General features: G+C 44.1%; 1 protein-coding gene across 1 annotated transcript in view; it reads right to left on the bottom strand.

The window, feature by feature from the left end:
* Nucleotides 1-19,898, bottom strand: part of LRRK1 (leucine rich repeat kinase 1) — a 65,012-nt gene that overhangs the window by 34,311 nt on the left and 10,803 nt on the right. The window contains exons 2-10 of the mRNA XM_065734035.1: nt 15,411-15,574; nt 14,525-14,696; nt 13,858-14,037; nt 13,075-13,223; nt 5,074-5,300; nt 4,423-4,550; nt 3,996-4,159; nt 3,168-3,305; nt 848-960 (exon numbers count right to left, since the gene is read on the bottom strand). Of these exons, the coding sequence (XP_065590107.1) occupies nt 848-960; nt 3,168-3,305; nt 3,996-4,159; nt 4,423-4,550; nt 5,074-5,300; nt 13,075-13,223; nt 13,858-14,037; nt 14,525-14,696; nt 15,411-15,574 (1,435 nt within the window). The remainder of the gene's footprint in view (nt 1-847; nt 961-3,167; nt 3,306-3,995; nt 4,160-4,422; nt 4,551-5,073; nt 5,301-13,074; nt 13,224-13,857; nt 14,038-14,524; nt 14,697-15,410; nt 15,575-19,898) is intronic.

The following is a 19,898-nucleotide window of genomic DNA, read 5'->3' as shown; positions in this document are numbered from 1 at the left end:
TGACCTGCAGCTTTATGGGTGTCAAGGTTAAGTAGCCTGTCAAACAGCAAACTGAACAAGCTTCAGGAGGAGTGTCAGAGAACTGACCTGCTGCCACTCCCTGCTCTCAGCAGAGCCACTGACAAGATGACCCAGCAACGTGACTCTGGAAAGACACAGAGACACTTACAAAACGATAATGTCCTTTTAGCAATGGGCACAGCAACTCGTAAGGACTCCAGAAAACTTGCTGGGCAAGCACCCAGATGAGAAGATGAAGGTCTGACAGAGTTAAGTGCAGTTCTGGAGAAGACCAGGGACTCTATGTTAATCATCCCTGTTGTAATTGCTAAATAGAAGAACATCACCTTTATATTGGATGACCTTATTAATGTCACTGCTCTATAAACTGGCAGCTGGTTACACTTCCGTGTTAAAAACAATGATTTTTCATCTTTTCCAAAACAACACTCCCACACTAACTACACAGTGCAGTCCAACCAGATGGTTTATGGTTAAGATGTGCTCCCCGCAAACCACAATTTGCAGTGGTGAACCATACACGGGGTTAAAGAAATTTTTACATGCCTTGAAATTTAACTGCCATTATCAGTAATCTATCCATTTAATAAATGAGAGTGTGTGCTAAGTGCCCAAAGAAGCAGTAATGGATCATTCATCACTGTCACAGACACACAATGTACCTAGAAACACGGTATGCAGATATCAATGCCTTCTATGCAGGTAATTAATTCACTACTGACACCCTTTGCATTACAAGAAGGATCAGCTTTGCTATAATTTCTTCAGCTTTTGTTTTCTTAGATTTTTTTTTTTTAAAAGACAACAAAAATCAACCAACACTTACTTCCCAAGCTGGTTTTTTGAAAGATCCAGTGATTTCAGCTGCTTGCAATTCCACTTATCTTGCGAAGGTAATGCAGCTAAGTGATTTCCCAGCAACTTCAGGGACACCAAAGCCTAAAAGAATAGCTTGCAGTTAGAAGACAAAGTATCCCAAACACACAGGCAGTTTTTTCAGCACGACTTTTAAAACCTGAAACATGATGTACACCTTTTTCATCAGAACACCCTGTCCAGCATGCAAAAAAAATCATCTCCAGTAAGTTTATCTTTTGTGCAAAGCAATGCCAACATTAGCTTTGGGAGATTATTAGTCTGTTTGCTGACAGATTCAATTGGAAACAAACTATTTAGGAGAGCACTTTACTCATAGTAGGGAAATCTTTCCAAATGGAAAAGAACAGTATGATCTATGTACACAGTAAGTCACATAAGGATGTGTGTGCAAGCTCACGTCAGAGCGAGCTTATATTTGTTGTATAAGATTAACGTGAAAAATGTGAACTACTTCACACAAGGAAAGCTTGTGACTGCTTTGTTGGTGTATATCTGTGTGGAATTTCCTCCTAGGTTTATTCTACAAGGGCTCACATGAAAACTGCGATAAGGAGACTAAATCATCTTGTGCCATAACTACAGCAGTATTAATTAATTACATCGGATGGAAATCCCGTTTTACTAGCAGAGCCTTAGGCTTCAAGTGTGTTAAATGTTTTATGTTCTCCACGCAATATAGAAGGTTTATGATCCTTTTCATGAAGGAAGATGAACAATGTCTCATGAAGCCAGTGTCTTGGCCATCTCCCTTTCCTCAGATGGAAAAAACGGAGGTATCCACGTGACATAAACGATGGACATCCAGCAGTGGCAACTACTGTGCAACATGCTCCCTCTAGTGATATGAGAGGGGCAGCTCTGGGCCTTGCTGGGACCTGGGGAAGGCAAAGTGAAACAGAAAACTGCAAATACATCAAGGGGACCGCTAGAGGAAAGGGCTGGTGAACTACGCAGACTTGTAAAACCCTCCCTGCCCCTCGGGTCCTGACAGTCAATATTTTTATCATCGTTAGCTTTCTGCTGGATCAAGGTTCCCATTGGAAGGAAGGCCTAGTCCTCCTTTTTCACCCAGCTCTCTTCCAGCGTCAGCAGGGGGCTGCCCAGTGACAACGCCTCGGACCTCTCTCCCGAAATATCCCTGAGCAGGGGGTGGAGGAAAGGGAGGCCATGAGGTCCAGAATCAGCACAGACTTTGTTCTGCATGGCCTAGCTGCAACGCTTCGTTCTCAGCCAGCTGTGTCCATGCTACACATCTCCCACCAACGCGGACAACGGCGCTCTCCAGGAGATCTAAACGCCCGGTGAGAGTCTGTGCAGCACTCATGTGCCTGCTCCATAGGGGGAAGACAGTTACTTTTAACTGGCTGTGACTCTTCATGACTGTAATTCTGGAGATCGACAGTTCTTGTTTTGCAATTGCCTCTTCTCTCTCGTCTCTTAACTTCTTCATTTTTTGCTGCCTTTCAAGAAGGGAACGAGTGCTCGTAGAAGAGAGCTTCCTTCCAACCTGCTGCCACAGCACGCAGAGACACTTCTGGCATGTTAGCCTGTGTCACAGACAAGGAACTACAGCATCCAGATCAGGCTGCCTCAGCCAGCTCAGGACGTGGAAAAGCTGACCAGCTTCTTACCTGGACAATTCCAGCCAGAGCAGTCAGGTCTCTTCAAGAGAAGCTAACTAGGCTCAGAACTAAGTTCCCAATTACTGGACTTATTTTATAGCATAGAGAAAAAAAAAAGTTTTTGAGTCAAAAGCCCATAGGATTCATTCTATTCCAGGAGAAATACCAATTGAAATCAAATGGTTACCAGAAAGCAAACACAAATCTGCAAGGATCATTAAAAGCACTTGAAGGAGCAAACGATCCTCAGCACTCTTCTTCTGGGCAAGAGCAAGAGGCATCTTTGCTGCAGACCACCAAGGGCCAAATTGGACATGGATACAAACCATCACTTCTACATCACTCCCATAGAGGCCAGCAGTGCAAGAAGTGCCAAACTCCTGCACACATAACCACCTGTTTCTACCTACGTGACCTTCAGTTCCCTAGCCTAGAAGGGAACCTAGGAGGAAACCCCCAAGTTCTGCTTGATTTCACGTTAAAACTCTGCAAAGCCACAAATTCTGAAGAATTCTGAAGTAACAGTATGAGCTCTGATGGGAAGAATTATTTTATTCGCACGAGACTAAAGATAGGAGATGCCGACCAGCCTTGCAAGGGCATTCAAATATGCAGTCTTCAAAGGTGAGAAAAAATGACACTTACTTCAAGCTGAAAGAGTCCTGGTGGAACTTCTTTTAGTGAATTCTCAGAAAAATCCACTTCTCTGAGGTGATTTTTCCAGAAAACAGTGAACGTGTCAGGCAGGGATTCCAGCGAGTTTCTGGATGCTTTGCAACATTTCTGGAAAACATTAAAAGAAAAAACACCCAAACAGTAGTAATTATCTCCTTAAAAAAATCAGGAAGGTCAGCTGTCAGTTACACATTGACTCCAGACAATTTCTTCAGGTATTTTGATCTGAATAAATTACCTGCACGCAGGCACATATTAATTGCTTAGGAGAAACATTCACATAACTGATGATCAGATTCTTAGTTAGGCAAAAAAGTATTTCAAACATAAGCAAACTCTTCACTAAAGCATGCTGTCCTGCTATCAATAGGGTCTTGTCATTACATTTTCCCATAATAATAAGGAAAAAAGTGTCAGTGATGTGCAGGCATAGACTCCCCATTTTATCCATTGGTTGGACAAAATTAACTTTGGACAAAAGCTGACTGTTCAATAAAAACGATCCTAAAAACACTTTGACTCATATGAACCACAACAAAAATGAATCTAAGACATTTTCTAGATGATTTTCAGCAATGTCATCAACGTTTACAGAAAGAGGCAGAACCTGAGAAAGACTTGTCCTGAAACTCATAAACCAAATCTTGCAGGGGCACTCCTACAGCCACAGGACACCCTTTTAGCCTACGACACCTGATAGCTTCATAAGCATCACTGTATATATTTTATATATATATCTTTTTGCACCATTTCAACAGCTATTACAGCCTCTGACTCTGACAGAGCAGTATGACTTACCAAGGGGCAGGCCCAGGGGTCTGGAAACACTTTCAGCTGATTTCTGGAAACATTCAGTATGTTTAAGGACTTGAAGCAGTATAGAAAAACCGTTGGAAGTTCCACCAACCTGTTGTCAGAGACGTCAAACTCCTGCAGCTTCCTTAAGCCAATCCAATTAGTTGCTAGAAAACACAAAAGTGTTGCAGACTTTGTGTAAGAATGACAGCATTCTCCCTGCAAGATGCTGAATGCTTGCTAGATAACAGCCAAAAGATATCATGAGGGATTAAAAATAAACAGGTCTGTTCATGTCCTTTGGACAAAGACTTGGGAGACGTTAAGCATCTGTTGCTAATACTGGCTTTAAGTTGTAATAACAACAGTTTGAGGCTCTCCTTTCCAAATCAGGCCTTGAAATGTAAGTGCAACAAGGGACTGTACGTACTGTTTTCCTCGTCAAATAACTTCTCCATATAGTTTTTGGCAGCGATTAGTTTTTTAAGGTTTTTAAGATGTAGGAATCCAGAAGGGAGAGTGGAAAGTTTGTTGCTGGATACATCGACCTCAAGTAACCTGTGATTACAGAAGACAGTCAGGCATCAGTAAAATGCTAGCAAAACTCCTGTTGCCACAGACAGCTATTTTATCAGGACAGCTTTAGGTCTGGATGAAAGCAGCTGGAATGCATTCTCACAGAGCAAAGTAAAAAGCTCTATTTAGGAAATCAGCCCTGTCAGGGAATGGACAGCCGTTGGGATAGACAGCAGTTTGGATAACTGATGTGAGACAGCAAATATCCATCTGGGTCAGCTCAGGGCTTCGATTCTCCTCTCAGAAGAACAGTGCCCACCAAAAATGGAGAGATGCAGAAGCAGCATGAGGCAACAAGAAACAAAGCCTGTAATTCCCTACAATCGCCCTGACAACTAACTGGGTAACACCGAGAATGGAAAAGGGCGAATCTTAAGTTCAACTTTACAACAGGCAGAAAAGAAACCAAGAAACTCCTGCACCTGCTCTTCACATGGGCAGTTTTCACAAGCAACAACCTTGCTCTCTGTCAGGGCTCAGTCTGCTGTGGGCATCCAGCACACACCTTGTACATATAATCTCATCGGACGACTGTACGCTGGGTAACTCTGTGAGCTGGTTGTCAGCCAGGCTGAGCTTCCTCAGGTTTATCAGGCCCCATGGGATCACGGAGGGAAGGGAGACAAGGCAGTTGGCAGACAGATCGAGCTCCGTTATCTGACAGGAGATATCAATCAGCCAGTCCAGATCCACCCAGGGCAGTTTGAGGTTTGACCAGTTCACACACAAAGCCTGCATATGTCACAAAAAATAGAAGAGAAAACCACATTAGTAAAATCTTGCTTGCTGCTCTCAGCCTGTTACACCACTGGGAATCTGGCAGATCAGAGCACAGGCTGTAAACATTTTGCTCACTTTCCAGTCTGTTTCTAGGAATTAAACTGACTCAGAGATGAAGTCATGCCTGGATATCAGCAGTCTGCACTATACACTCACTCAATGACTTCGCTCCAAAGACCACGATCAAGCACATGCAGGGGACCTGGCCCATGCACTGCCTCTGGTGTGCTCCACACAGGAGGGCTGCCATGGCCTGAAACCACCCAGAGCTCATAGACAGATCCTCAGACACTGTTCCTCATTGTAAATTTCCAGCAACAGCAGCACAGAACCATCCTGGGGCAAGGCAAGGTTTTGCAAAGAAGCATCTGGGGCATGCAAGAAAAGGCAAACATCCTATTGTAAGGCACTTCTCAACAGCAGAAGTTTGTAAAGTATTATTTAGCAAGGTATTTTGTTATCTAAGAGGTATGATTTTGGCAGATGCCTCCTTTCAAGGCACTGTTCTGCTGCTTTTGACAGATCGATGAGGAAGTTGTTTTATCCTCTGATGGGAAAAAAAAACCAAACAAAAAACAGAAGTTGTTGTGAAAGGCCAAGCTATTTACTTCAGCCTCCAGCCCAGACAGGAGAAAACATGAACACATAAAGGTCATCAGTGTAAGGAAACAACCCAAGCCTTCATTGACAAAATCATCTCACTGTCTTCCAGTAAGGTCTACAATTCAGACTACTCACTTTCACACTATTGTTCCCAAAATGTCTTTGTAAACCAAACTCAGTGCTTTTGGCACTGCTCACCAATAAGGAAGCCTCGATGAAGCCATCGTTAATTCACCACCAGGAGGCAGCAAGGAACCTGCCAACAACTTCAATTTGCTTTCAGTTTCCAGGCTGCAGTTCTTAAGCATTTTTAACCCCAAATTTAAAATTAAAAGGAATTCATTTGGGAAAGGAGGAGAAAAGGGAAATAAAAGTATATTGCAGATGCCTTCTTGCAACTTAAAACTCCAGGTAATGGAGTCTGCACGGTTTAATGTCTAGGAGGATGGAATTAAAGGTAAAAACAAACAGTTGCACTTTTTAGAAATTACCAGTAATTACATTACTGTATTATTATGACATAATTCTTCACAAAGGTGCACAGTGAAACCTCAGGAAGGCTCAACAGATAGGAATGGAAATACTGTGCCCATGGTATCACTGAGGAAACCAAGGCAGAGGACAAGCTGTTTATCCAAAGCTCCATTCACCGTGCCACAAGGCATCCCATATCAAACAGACCAAGCCATCTGCCATGAGAAATCAACTCCAGCAGAGTTACGGTGTGAATCTCTTACACTGACACCCAGCAAATTCTGCTTTACTGTTTGATTTTCCACGTCTGTATATTTAGCAGCTTCCTGCTTGCAAAACTTTGCTTAAACCTTTGTTTTCTCTCAGTTGTAAAAGCTCAGGAGTGAGCATGTTTACCTCAGTGGACATCATTCACATGTGATTTAAGCTGCAAAGCCGTTTCTGGCTACCCTGTGCTTCAGGAGTGATGCATGGATGTGGGGCAGGTGCCCCACAAGGAAACCTTACTGGGAAATATCACACTTGTGATGAGACACTTGACTTATTTTTCCCTAGTGCTTTGAATTACCCCAGGAATTCAACACAGCAGCCAGCCCCTTCATCCAGGTAATGCAGGAAAGCAGGTCTACTCTGTAAAGTACTCAAGCAGTGCCTGTCCAGCCACTTGGGAACATGCTCAGAGCACCTATAATAATTCTCTTTTTTATTTTAGAGAATTTTCAGCTGGTTGAGGTCACCAGAAACAGACTTATTCCAGTGAGAAGGAAGGTGTAAGAGATCCAGGTATTTAAAGCAGAATGCAAGCAGTTTAATTAGGGATGTGAGTGGTGTCTTAATGGGGAATTAGCCACTTTTAACAACCAACCTCAGCTGGCAGAGCATACTCCATCCTGCTCTGCTCCTTCCAGGAATGCAGACTGTTTTTGTCAAAAGCTATGCTGAGATTCAGCCAAAATGGAGGCGGATAAACCACAATGAGTACGGGAAAATCCAAGCTTTTAGGCAGCGGTTCCAGACATCTCTGTGGTCTTGAAAACAACTGCTAGCAAGTCAGGGACTTCCCATTTACCCACATCATGGTCAAGACACAGGGTTTGGAACTGGATTTTAACTGCTCACAGCGCTGAGGGCTGTAGGAATGTGGATTCATCTCACACTCTCTCTTACCAGAACCATCACTTATCTTTTGTGATCACCAGCAGATGACCATGGACATACATCCATGACTGGAGTACCCAGGCCCCTGAACTATTCACATGTTTACCTATGCATGAAAAAGCAAGAGAATGCAGAATTACAGCCATAAGTCTGGGTGAACATTCTGCTCAGCTGCCAACCCCAACTGCCACATTTCCCCTTTCTGCTTAAACTGCTCCCAATAAAGCTACAATAAAGACTTTTTTTTTTAAAAGGAGAACTGTTTGTGTTCATCCCCTCTCTCAGTTCCTGCTCTGTTTCAAGAGGATGCTCCCTACAGCAGGCCCACATTCTTTATTTCAGCACAAAAAAGAACTTGTCCTTGAGCAGACCAACCGATGCATTGATATGAAGATACCCAGCTTGCTTTTAGCAAACAGGACCAGGAGCCTCCTCTGCTTCTCTGATACTCATCTCTGTATTTTGCATTTAGATGACACGTATCGTTTACTCCAGAAATGCAGTCCTGCCTTCAAAGCATCTAATGTGATAGAAAGATAACTGCAGAATTCAGATGGTGACTCTTAAAACAAGATCACAAAATTCAACACACTGTGGGGTTGGTGTCTGTCTCTCTGCAAACCAAAGCACCAGCTGAGCCCCTTCATCTTCCTTAGGGACAGTGCACTAAACTCACCTTGGTGCCTGTTATCCTGGTGTCAGGGGAGAAACATTACAGACCCACTTGGCCCTGTGATCTCTGGGGTGAAAACGCAATGACATGAAAGACAGCCTGGCAGCAATGCCATATAGAGAGGGGATTTCCACCCCGACTCAACCACCTCCACTAGCTTCCCAGGTGCCAAAGGGCTGCAGTGCTGAACCTGCAGAGCTCAGGTATCAGCTCAGCCCTCCCTGGCTTAGCTGGTGGACTCCACGCTCAAAGCAGACAGGACTGCTCTCTGGCTCCTGCACATATTTACCAGGGCAAGAAAAAATTCTATAGACCTCTCACCCTGCCAAGGTAATAATTTCTCCATTTGAGTCTTGAAAACTGAGTGGAAATCTTCTACTGCAGTGATGTCAGGGGCTGCAAGGGACGGGAAAGTGTGCAGAAGCAAGAAACCCCACTGCTTTTGGGCAAACAATGAACTCCAAATGCAAAAAAGAAAAAAAAAAAAGTGGTTACTTCAATCTGAGACCGTTTGGTAAGGTGATTAAAAAAGGCTGTTGTGCATTTCTCCCAGCTGACATCATGTGCACCACCAGAATCTCACTCTCGCTGCAGGCGGGATATCCTGAGGATGGTGATCTAATTCCTCCATCAATAATGCTGCTGTGAACCTCGAGTGGACCTGCTGCAGATTTCTTTACTGATGGTAACTGAGATTAGTCAGGCAGCGGATCAAGACATCGGAGGTTCACACACATACACATAATGCTTCTATGCCAAAAATCCAGGCAAAGCACTCCCTTGGGAAAATGCAGCAGTTTAAGCTCTTTTCCAGTCCGCAATGGAAAAGCAGAAAATCTACCATTGCACACAGGCTGGAAAGTTAAACATCCCCATGCTTACAACACGCAACTCAAAGTCTGGAACCTGCACAGAGATGTTTTACTGCAGGGGGTATTTTCAGCATTTGTTCCTGTAAAAACAGAGCACTTTCTCTGGTTGGAAAGATAGTGGCTTGGTATGGGGTAAATAATACAACAGGAAAAGAAAAAAGTAGCAAAATGAGAGGTACCTCCACTTGCCTCAGGAAAGGCAGCAACATCCAGAGCACAAGAGCAGCCTGGAAGGCACTCCAACCACATTTTACGCATAGTTGGTAGCATGCAGTGCTCTGAAACCAACTGGAGGTCAACTGTGCAGTGTTTTCCCTCAGAGATAGACAGCACAGATAGGATGAGCCCTTTGGAATTGCTGGGCTCACTGGGAAAGGCTCAGCCAGACCTGTCCAAGAAGAGGCTTTTGCTGTCCAGCTGGCTGCCTCCTGCTGCAGAATGCACCAAGGCATCAGATCCATTCAGAATCACTTAGAAAGACTGACATTTATGAGCTTGATCAGTTTGCAACTGCCACTAAGTTTGACTTAAAAAAAAACCATAAGGGCAATGTGACTGTCACTTCCCAGGGACCTGAGACCTACAGACAAACTGGGACAAATCTTCCTGAATTTGGGCCAGACTGAAAATCTATTTCAAAGAGAAAAGCCTGAATATGCAACATATTACAAATAAAAAGCCCCTAGAAGAATGAAGGTCACATTTCTGAGTGCCTGTTTTTTTGTTTTTGTTTTATTCTTTCTTCTTTTTAAACCAAGGTCTTCTAGCAATTAGCTGATGCTTTAAGATGACTTCTTTGCTCAGGGTGTGACAAGAGCAAGGCTGAGTCATTCTTTACAGCAGCAAAGTTAAATATTGCCAGCAAGTTCACATGGAAAACAGATCTTTTCTCTATGATTCAAACACTTATTCCAAAGTTTATCCAAGTTGAATTATCTCGCTAGTTGCATTCTGTTTTCCTTCTAAGCAGGCATGCAGTTTGACCAACTCTTGTCCAGAAACATCTAGGATTTTGCTTCCTTTTGTCTATCTGTCGTTAAAACTAACAATGACACAGGGAGGACTCTAAATCTTATGGTTGAGCCTAATTAAGTCAAGGTCACATGTGTGGACTGCAGTCTCTACCATTTGCAGTACTGTCTCAGATCCAACAAGGCAGCGTAGGCAAGAAAATAGAGAACAGAAAAGCTTGGAATGTTATGAGAATCTCTCTGCTTAGTTTTACTTGACACCAAAGCAGAATCAACACCCCACAACCCCACTAGCTGAGCAAGCAGATACTCAAATGGCAGTGGGATTGATGCAGTCAGAGCATCAATCCCAAAATTTTCCTTAACTTGGAGCTCCCATGCTCCTATTCAACTGCAGTTCATCTACACACTGAAGAGGAAAGGGGAAGATGTCTGATAACTAAACTGTTGGATAACAGTACAAAGAGAACAAAATGCTGCACATAGCAGCAAAGCAGTAATACAAAGCAGTAATAGCATGTGCATTGAGATATTTTTTCAGTTCTGAATAAAGAACATTTTAATAATAAGAGATGAAGAGAATGAAGAATACAGCCCTGTTATACAAAGATACAAAAATAGTCAAGAAATGCAATAATATCCTGCTTGAAAACAATGCCACTCATCCATAGATCTCACAGCATCATTACTATGTGTTAAGCCTTCCAACAAGGAATTTAAATTTCCACATTTTACAGTGGAAGAAACAGATGCAAGTATGTCCTCCAAACTGTCAAAATGCTACAACACCCAAGTAGTCAACAGTTCTTGTCAACCTCAAACGGCTTTGATTACTTTTTGTTGGCCTCTGTGCCCCATCACACACCCATTTTCTGGGGTTACGTGTGATCTGATCACACGTGACATTCACAATGCTGCACCAGAAACCTCAGATGCCTTCAGTGAATGATAGTAAAGGCTACCAGTCATCTTTTACTGATGAAGATTTGAGGGTGGGAGGAATGCACATTGAACAGATGGGAGCTTGCTCTGCCTGTGCTTCAGCTAACCCAAGTCACACGAGCCTGTCCGTATGCGCTGTATCTAAGCTAAGAGACCCAGGGGAAGAGAAGGATTTACGTGCTCAGCTAGCACAGCCATGCTAACACTCATATCCAGGATGTACTGCTGAAGCCTAATGAACGATTTACCAGGGATAAGTTCATAAGTTCATAAGTTCATAAGGTTGGAAAGGACCTATAAGATCATCTAGTCCAACCATCCTCCTATCACTATCTCTACCCAACTACTAAATTAAGTCCTTTAGCACCTCATCTAAACGCTTCTTGAACAGCGCTAGGGATGGTGCCTCAACCACCTCCCTAGGCAGGCCATTCCAGTGCCTGACCACTCTTTCAGAAAAGAAATGCTTCCTGAGGTCTAATCTAAATCTTCCCTGGCGCAACTTGTGGCCATTCCCTCTCGTCCTGTCATTACTTATCAGGGAGAAGAGGCCTACCCCCTCCTCACCACAACCCCCCTTCAGGAAGTGGTAGAGTGCAATAAGGTCTCCTCTGAGCCTCCTCTTCTCCAGACTAAACAATCCCAGCTCCCTCAGCCGCTCCTCATAAGACTTGTGCTCCAGGCCCCTCACCAGTTTTGTTGCCCTTCTCTGAACACGCTCCAGGGCCTCAATGTCCTTCTTGTAGTGAGGGGCCCAAAACTGAACACAGTACTCGAGGTGCGGCCATACCAGAGCTGAGTACAGGGGGATGATCACCTCCCTGCTCCTGCTGGCTACACTATTTCTAATACAGGCCAGGATGCTGTTGGCCTTCTTAGCCACCTGGGCACACTGCCGGCTCATGTTGAGCCGAGCATCAACCAACACCCCCAGGTCCTTTTCCTCTCTACATTCTTCAAGCCATTCTGCCCCAAGCCTATAGCATTGCATGGGGTTATTGTGGCCAAAGTGCAGGACCCGGCACTTGGTCTTATTGAACCTCATCCCATTTTGCTCAGCCCAGCTGTTCAGCCTATCCAAATCCCTCTGAAGGGCCTCCCTACCCTCAGGCAGTTTGACACATCCTCCCAGCTTTGTGTCATCTGCAAACTTACTGAGGGTACACTCAATTCCCTCGTCTAGGTCATCAATAAAGATATTAAACAAGATGGGCCCCAAAACTGACCCTTGGGGGACACCACTCGTAACAGGACGCCAGCTGGACTTAACTCCATTAACCACTACCCTCTGGGCACGGCCCTCCAGCCAGTTCTCCACCCAGAGAAGAGTGAACCTGTCCACACCACGGGCTGCCAGTTTCCTTAGGAGAATACTGTGGGAGACCGTGTCAAAGGCCTTGCTGAAGTCCAGGTAGACTACATCAACAGCCTTTCCCTCATCTACCTGTCTGGTCACCCAGTCATAGAAGGAGATGAGGTTGGACAAGCACGACCTGCCCCTGGTGAACCCGTGCTGGCTGGGTCTGATCCCTTTATTGCCATGCACGTGTCGTGTGATCTCCCTCAATAACATCTGTTCCATAACTTTCCCTGATACCGAGGTCAGGCTGACAGGCCTGTAGTTCCCCGGGTCTTCCTTACGGCCTTTCTTGAAGATGGGAGTCACATCGGCGAATCACAGTGGATCACAGAGAAGTCTACAGTAGTGCTCATTTCTCTGTAAGACCTTGAGCAAAAGTCAATGATTCCTCTTCACAGCAGAAGCCTTGTTCACACAACGACGTTAAAACAGCCAAATGCAAGGTGCCACACAGTATCTTGCACAACATCACCTTTTAATGGCCTAATGGTTTACACCTTCCAACTCAGCACTGACATGAAAGCCACCTTCACAGCTTGTGCTCTAAACGGGTGGCAAACCACAAGGTTCTTAGCTGAGAAGAAGACATGGTACGTGACATACAGAGACACACATCAACTCTTAACATGGTGCTTCTTGCAAAGAACATCTCTTCAGATAAATAGCTACTTACTGTTTTTGCTGGAGCACTACCTGGTAGTGGGCTTGTCTCGATGAAGTACTTCCTCAGAAGGTGCTTGCTGGATTCAGGACTGTCCATCAGGATGTAGGAACAAAAGAAAGCTCCATTCCGCAGTAAGAACACAGCCACATCTTCATTCCCTTTAGAGAAAAGGCAGATTGTCTGTTCTCTGCTTCTCAAGCAAATGAATCAACAAGGAGCTGAACAGAAATCCTGGGAAATAACCACTTCTGAAAAAAAACATGGGGGTGTGCAAAAAGGGAACCGAATACAGAAGGACTATTTCCTCCACTGATAAGATTCAGTTCAGTCAAACTGAAACACCAAAGGCACTATATATATAAACATCAGCCCAAACTCCACTACTTTTCTCCTCTTTTTCCCCATCTTATTAAATTACACACCCAGCTGTGCTTTGAAGTGTAAATTATTCAGCCTAAATTCAAGCTTGTGTGCCACAGTACATATAACAGTAACGCACTTGCTTGGAAGTTTTCTATTTTTGGAGGGTCGTTTCCCTAGGAGTTTAAAATTAATGAGGAAATTTCAGTCTCTCAGCATTTGCAGTAATCCAACTTAGAAAGGCCCTGACTTAAGTTTGGCTAAGTCAAATGGTTCAGAGCCAATTCTGTTTTAATTTATCTTGCTGGAAATCCAGAACAATCCCAGATGAGCCAGCCCACACTAATACATTCCCAGGTTGGAACGACTCAGCCTATTCCTTGAAAGACTTTGCAGAAGAGGGACAAAGCTTTGAGGCCTGTAAATACATACCTGCCTTTATAGCAGCATACAGAGGCAACCGTATAAGAACTGGAAACTCATTCCTCCTGACTGCACAGCTCTCGGGGTCGGCACTGTATGCACGAATCAGGAGTTTCACTATGTCCAAATGTCCCTGCTGGCAGGCGATGGCCAGCATCCAGTTCAGGAGCTGTTGGCAAGTACTGGGACCTACCAAAAAGATAAGGCATTGACTTAGTTGATGCCATTGGCCTGTAACGTGCCAGACTCATCCATAAATAGTGGCTGTGAAAAGGCCTGATTCAACTGACATTGGATCCAAACATCCGAGGCAGGCCACTTCTTTCAGCTTCACGGGAGGGAAACAAAGACTGAGGAAAAACAGCTGATGATTTGTATTGCTGGGAGAGTGAAACAAAAACACACGTTTTAGACAATGTGAAATAATTGCTTTAGTTTGTTTTCCCTGTAAGACAAAGTCTCCAATACCAACTTTCATTTCCCATTGATGTGTTTCATTTTGGGTGCATTGCATCAGCCAAACTTATGCTCCCGTGCCAGGAGGCACAGCACACACATGCAATTTATCCCCAAGCCCTCCCTCACCTTTCAAGGGATGGGATAAAAACAAATATCTGCTTGAACCTATAGCAAACAGATACCAAAATGAAAGGGAAAAGCAATCCCATAGGCTCACCACGCAGGGAATCCAGCAGTTCTTTCACAACATCCTTATGTCCAAAATAGGTGGCCACCACAGCTGCGTTGTCATCATTAGGTTCAGTTGGTAACACCACTAATGCTTCCTTCAGTAAATACCTCACTGCCTGCAGATCTCCATATGCTGCTGCAATACCTAAAAGCTGACACTGGTAAAGAAAAGACAGCAAAACAAACTGATTTTTCTTTGCATCTCTGTGAAGGGAGCAAGCAGAGAAAGACAGCATTCCTAGAGCTACATGTTTCTTTGTGCTCACGCAATTGCATGCAAACTGTCACTATGATTAACTGAGGGCACCATAAACACTAGTCGTCACTAAAATTGTTATTGCTATACTAAGTAATTAGATTAATTTGCTGGTTTTGCTTGTTGGTTTGTTGTTGGTTTTTTTCTGTATGATTTTGGTGCAAAAGCACACTGTGTGTGCTTACTGAATGTAGGACTGGGCTCCATGCTAAAGCAGCCTGCAATGTTTGCACACTCTCCATCCTGACAACACAAGGTGCTGCATATCTCTTAAAGATCAAATTATATATGCACCTGAAAAGCAGGGCACATTAGCTGGAGGTCAGCACCCTTTTCAGGTGGTAACACAGCTTCTGAATCAGAGCTGGCTTGCATTTGAGAGCAGGCAGAAAAGCCCAGGACTCTGCATCTGGCAAAGCTAACACACCCAACAAACTGGCAGTCAATACTGACCTCAGTTCTACTATCTACTTCAATGGGGATAGCATTTCTCCCCTGTGGTTCCAGCCCTTGATTCTGTTCCTACAAACATTCTCCCTTGAGATTTGGTCTCATCTTTCTGATCAGTGCTTTCAAGGCTAAAAAGACTGAAGAAAGAGCAGTCAGCTAACCCTACCTTTTCCACCTGCAGTGCAGCCTCCTCACACGACAGCTTGATCAATTCTTGAGCTTTAGCAGTGTCTCCAGCTTTGTAAGCAGCCTGAATGCTTTCTGTCACAGGTGTCTGAATTACGGAGACTTCGCCGACTGTGGACTGTTTGCCACCCATGCCCACAGCTCCTAGAGCAAAAACAGAAAAGCATCATCATGAAGAAGTCCCTGTCCATTACTCACGTACAGCTGCAACACCGATGCGTCCTGGCAGCACGGAAAGTGGCCATTTATTTTCCAGTGGAATATTTACCACATCTAAATTTTAGGAAGAGGGAAAAAAAAATTAAAAACAGTTGACACTAAGCTATCTGCTATAGGAAAGGGATTGTATGCCACAGTACTTTCCAGAAGGGACATGAAAGTGAAAGGGACAGTGAGTTCCCCAGCTGCTCCCAGAGGTGGTTTCCAAAGGAAGGTGTGAGAGCTCACACACATGGACATTGATGCTCTGCTGCAGCCCACAATCTCAGCCCCCTGGTACAGGAACCTGAGGAGGGAAGAGCTTACAAAATAGAGCCCCACTGTACTCCAGCACTTCCCTCCAGAGATTTATACAGCTGCAGGGAAAGGAATGACACTGAAAAAAACTTACTCTGGGAAAACAGAGTAAATGATTACACGAGATGCCCAGTGCTACCTTGGTCAGTTTTGGGGAGCCTCTTAGGCTAGACTTGTTCTTTTCTTTAATGCTACTAGGAGCCAGAATAGTTCTTACAAGTCAAAGATTAAAAGCTTCAAACCATTAGAGGAGATGCTTGCCGTGGCTAACAGAGCCAACCATGAAAACGTCATCCCCCACTCCAACTGTGGGGACAGGAAAGCTGCACACTTCAGCAGGAAAGCCATTGAGCTACAAACAAGATGCTCAGGTCCACTCCTGATTCCAGCACTGATCTCCTGAGCCCAGCTTCCCCTGTCCTCAGTCACATGCTGAGGCTGCAAACCCTTTAGGATTGTGATGCTCCCTCCCCACGGATCCTCCCAGTTCCTAGCACTGTGAGCCTGGATGGTGTCAACCTGACAGCTCATACACAGACACAGCCTGGAAAAAGAAGTAAATTTGAACCAACATGTAACTGTCAGTAAATACCTTTGAATAATGCAGTCTGAAATCACCAATACATTCTGACTAACAGTTCTCATCAATTATTTAAACGGAGCTCGGATCACCCAGACATTGGAGACAGCTCCAGAGATTCACGCCATTAAGATGTGCCCACATCAATAACCTTGCTCAGATGATGCAGAACATGTGAAGGACAAAGAGCAGGAAAGATGATGGCAATGTTAAATTACAGCACAATAAACAGCATCCTGGAGTTCATGCAATGGGTGCAGCACCTTCCGTACCTCCTAATTCTGTATTTTTAGGGAGTACATGGGAGCACACCTGCAAAGGACCACTAAGTATTTTGTTTATATTTTAATTCTCTTTTTCAAAGACAACTAAGTAGGAAATGCAAGTGATTCCTATGCAGGTAACTGTCTAAAGGTGTTAAAAAAAAAAAAAAGAGAGAACTTGAATGCAAAAGTGTTTTCCAATCCAACAGTTCAGAACTGGTCTAAGTAGAGTCAAGGACAGATGTAAGCTGACTGTGCAGTGACTTTGAGATGCAGCCTCAGTGTGCTCAGCAGACTGTGATGAAACCCTGAGCCTGGAGAGAAGTACTGGAATTCCCCTTGGAATCAGAGAGCCAAAACAGCTGGAGAGCTGAGCAGGAAGCACTGCAGAGCAGAGCTGACAGAGCTCAATGCTCTTAAGCTAGTTCCTAAAGATAAATGCTAAAAGAAGGGACTGGTTTTACTTCCTTTCATCTTTAACCCTGATTTTGGAGACTATCACTCAAGAGCCACACCACCTGGAACCAATTCCAAGCACACAGGCACATCCATTCTGATGAAGAATAATCTTTATTTCTATATAAACCACAGCCAGGGAAAGTGAAAATGTGAGTGTCTCACAGAGACCATCCTAGGATCTGGGAGGTCGCAGTGTCATCTTCTCATTGACCAGACAGATTTCCAGGCACCTCTCCCACATGATCTCTTCTGTTGGAGCATTTTCCACCTTTCCTTCTGAAATTGCCCCACTGTGCAGTGAGGACAAGCAAACCAGCAGCGCCAGGAAGCACCACAAGAACCCCATTCCTCTAGATGGGACATGGATGGCATTAGCAAAACTTCATAAATCTCAAGCTTACTGTAACACTATAATGTGATGGACAGCACAGCAATGGTATCAGGGTAGTGATGCCAAGAGAGAACAAGCCCAAATGCAGCAGCCGTGGGCAGAGAAGCAAAGGAAAGAATCTGCTTGCCCTTGGAAGGCCTCAGGTATGCAGGGATCTCCAGCATGATACCCTCATCTCCACTGCCAACCCTTACATGGGGTCTGGGAAGGTGGAGCCAGGATCCATTGCAGGTACCCGAGCTCCCATGGGCTGGCCCTGCCTTCCCACCAGGTGCTCCATCACTGGTTCAGGCTGTGACTTAGCATTTCCACTACCCTCACTTTTCATGGCTCTGATCCCCTCTTCCAAACACGCTCATCACTAAGTAATTCGTGAGTAAGAAGTGTAGATTACCAGTGAAATTATACAGAAGAAGAAGAAACAAGACGGTATTTCTATCTGAGAGAAGGAGGAAATCAGTGAGCTAGACCTAATACCAAGATCACTTCTGTTTTACCCAGTGACAACTTCATGAGAAAACTTGGCTGAGGCATCATGCTTCCTCTTACACTTCTGGCCCCTTCAAAAATTCTCTAAGACCTTTCCAGAGTGATGGTGTAGTTGTAACAACTACGAACAGCACCACTGCTTGGAGAACGCGGGGTGACCGTCACCCATGGCCAATTTCTGGGCACTTCCAGTCACAAATGGATGGCTCCATGGAGGTTGTGTGATCCCAGAGTAAGCTGGCAAAGACTTCAAGACTTCAAGTCTTCAGGATTTTGGTCCCAGCACGAAATGTTAGCCTTGTCTTAGGCAAATCAGAATTTTTTATTGATCTAACCAAAACTTACTAGAGGATGTATAGGATGATCCATCAAATAAATGTCAGTAAAAGCTTTGTTGAATTAAAGTGATCTGGGCAACTCCACTGTTTGATATATTTAGATATTATTGGCAGAAAGTGCTGCTCATCATAGATGTTTGATATGTCAACAAGACTTCTATGTTTGTATTCTGCACAGTAAATTGACCTCCCACCTATGACCTGAGGCATAGAGACATTCTTCAATGAAAAAAATACCTCTCAATTAAACTAATTCCAAGCTTGCAAAGAGCAGAACTGATGAGTCAGAGAGTGATAGAAATCTTGACCTCAACCAACAGCTCTACTCCCATGGCTTTGTAAAAGTTAACTGGAGTTTTCAAACACTGAGTGAAAGAAGGAAGGCCAACCATTCTTAGCTTCCCAAAAAACACAGAAGCCATCCACTGCCAAGCTAAGCATCTTGTGAACCAAATCACCCACTTCACAGAGGACTTTCTGGAGGCTTCAGAAATAACACACTGGTATCTGACATGCAGATGAAAAATAAGAAGCAGCGTGTTTTATAAGCTTAATTTATACTCATCAGTAGGGGAAAAAAAAAAGAGGAAGAGTACATTGTGCTGACTAAGGGCCATTTTATTTCTAAAGGATGAATGACCGAACTATCATCAGCACAGCATTCACATAGGCTGAGAATAACATTTCACCAGCATATGCATCAGTCATTTTGAGCAAATATCTGGGCTAAATACCAAAGAAATTCTGCCTATACCTTTAACCCTACGAATTTAATGCTCTTTACCTGAACACTTTGTGGCTTTCCTAACAGGATCTGCTCAACTGATCACGGAATATGCTGTAATAAGGTCTTCCTGATTCTCAGACTGCACAGGTTTAGGGACAAGCTTCTGTACTTTGCTCAGTAGGGTCTATATTATTATTTGACAATACATATGGCATAAATAAGTTACAATATTGTATCAGCACTTCTTGGGTATTCCTGTAATAAAAGGCTACTAGAAACTCCAGAAGCTCTTGCACACCCACTGTGATTTCCTTTAATTTTTGCTAAACTGGCCATAAATCAGGGTTCCTGTGTCGGCACAGGCTGCTTTAAAACCACTGCCCCAAACCCACACTCTCCTTACTTCTGAGGCTGCACCAGGGAAGCAGATGGATGCAGCCTATTTGAACTGGAGTGGAATCCTTGGGATCACTTCTCTAACGCATCTGAATTTCCACAAACGTAAGAGTGCAGTCCCCTATCTTTACATCTTCTTTGTTTAAATTCTCCACAGATCCACAGCTTCTTCGCTTGCCTTATAATGACTGTAAGCAAACCAAGCCCTGTTTGTAAAGGAGAAATTAGGGGATTTGCTTAAATAGAAAATACATCCCTCATGTTCTCACCACATTGCTTACCAGCCTGCACTACAGCAGCTAACTTTGA

The sequence above is a fragment of the Cyrtonyx montezumae genome, unplaced genomic scaffold, assembly GCF_038088225.1.
Source record: "Cyrtonyx montezumae isolate F1298 unplaced genomic scaffold, pur_monq_1.0 scaffold_17, whole genome shotgun sequence".
Lineage (NCBI taxonomy): Eukaryota > Metazoa > Chordata > Aves > Galliformes > Odontophoridae > Cyrtonyx > Cyrtonyx montezumae.
The sequence above is the reverse complement of the archived record's forward strand: the minus strand, read 5'-3'. Positions and strand labels throughout refer to the sequence as shown.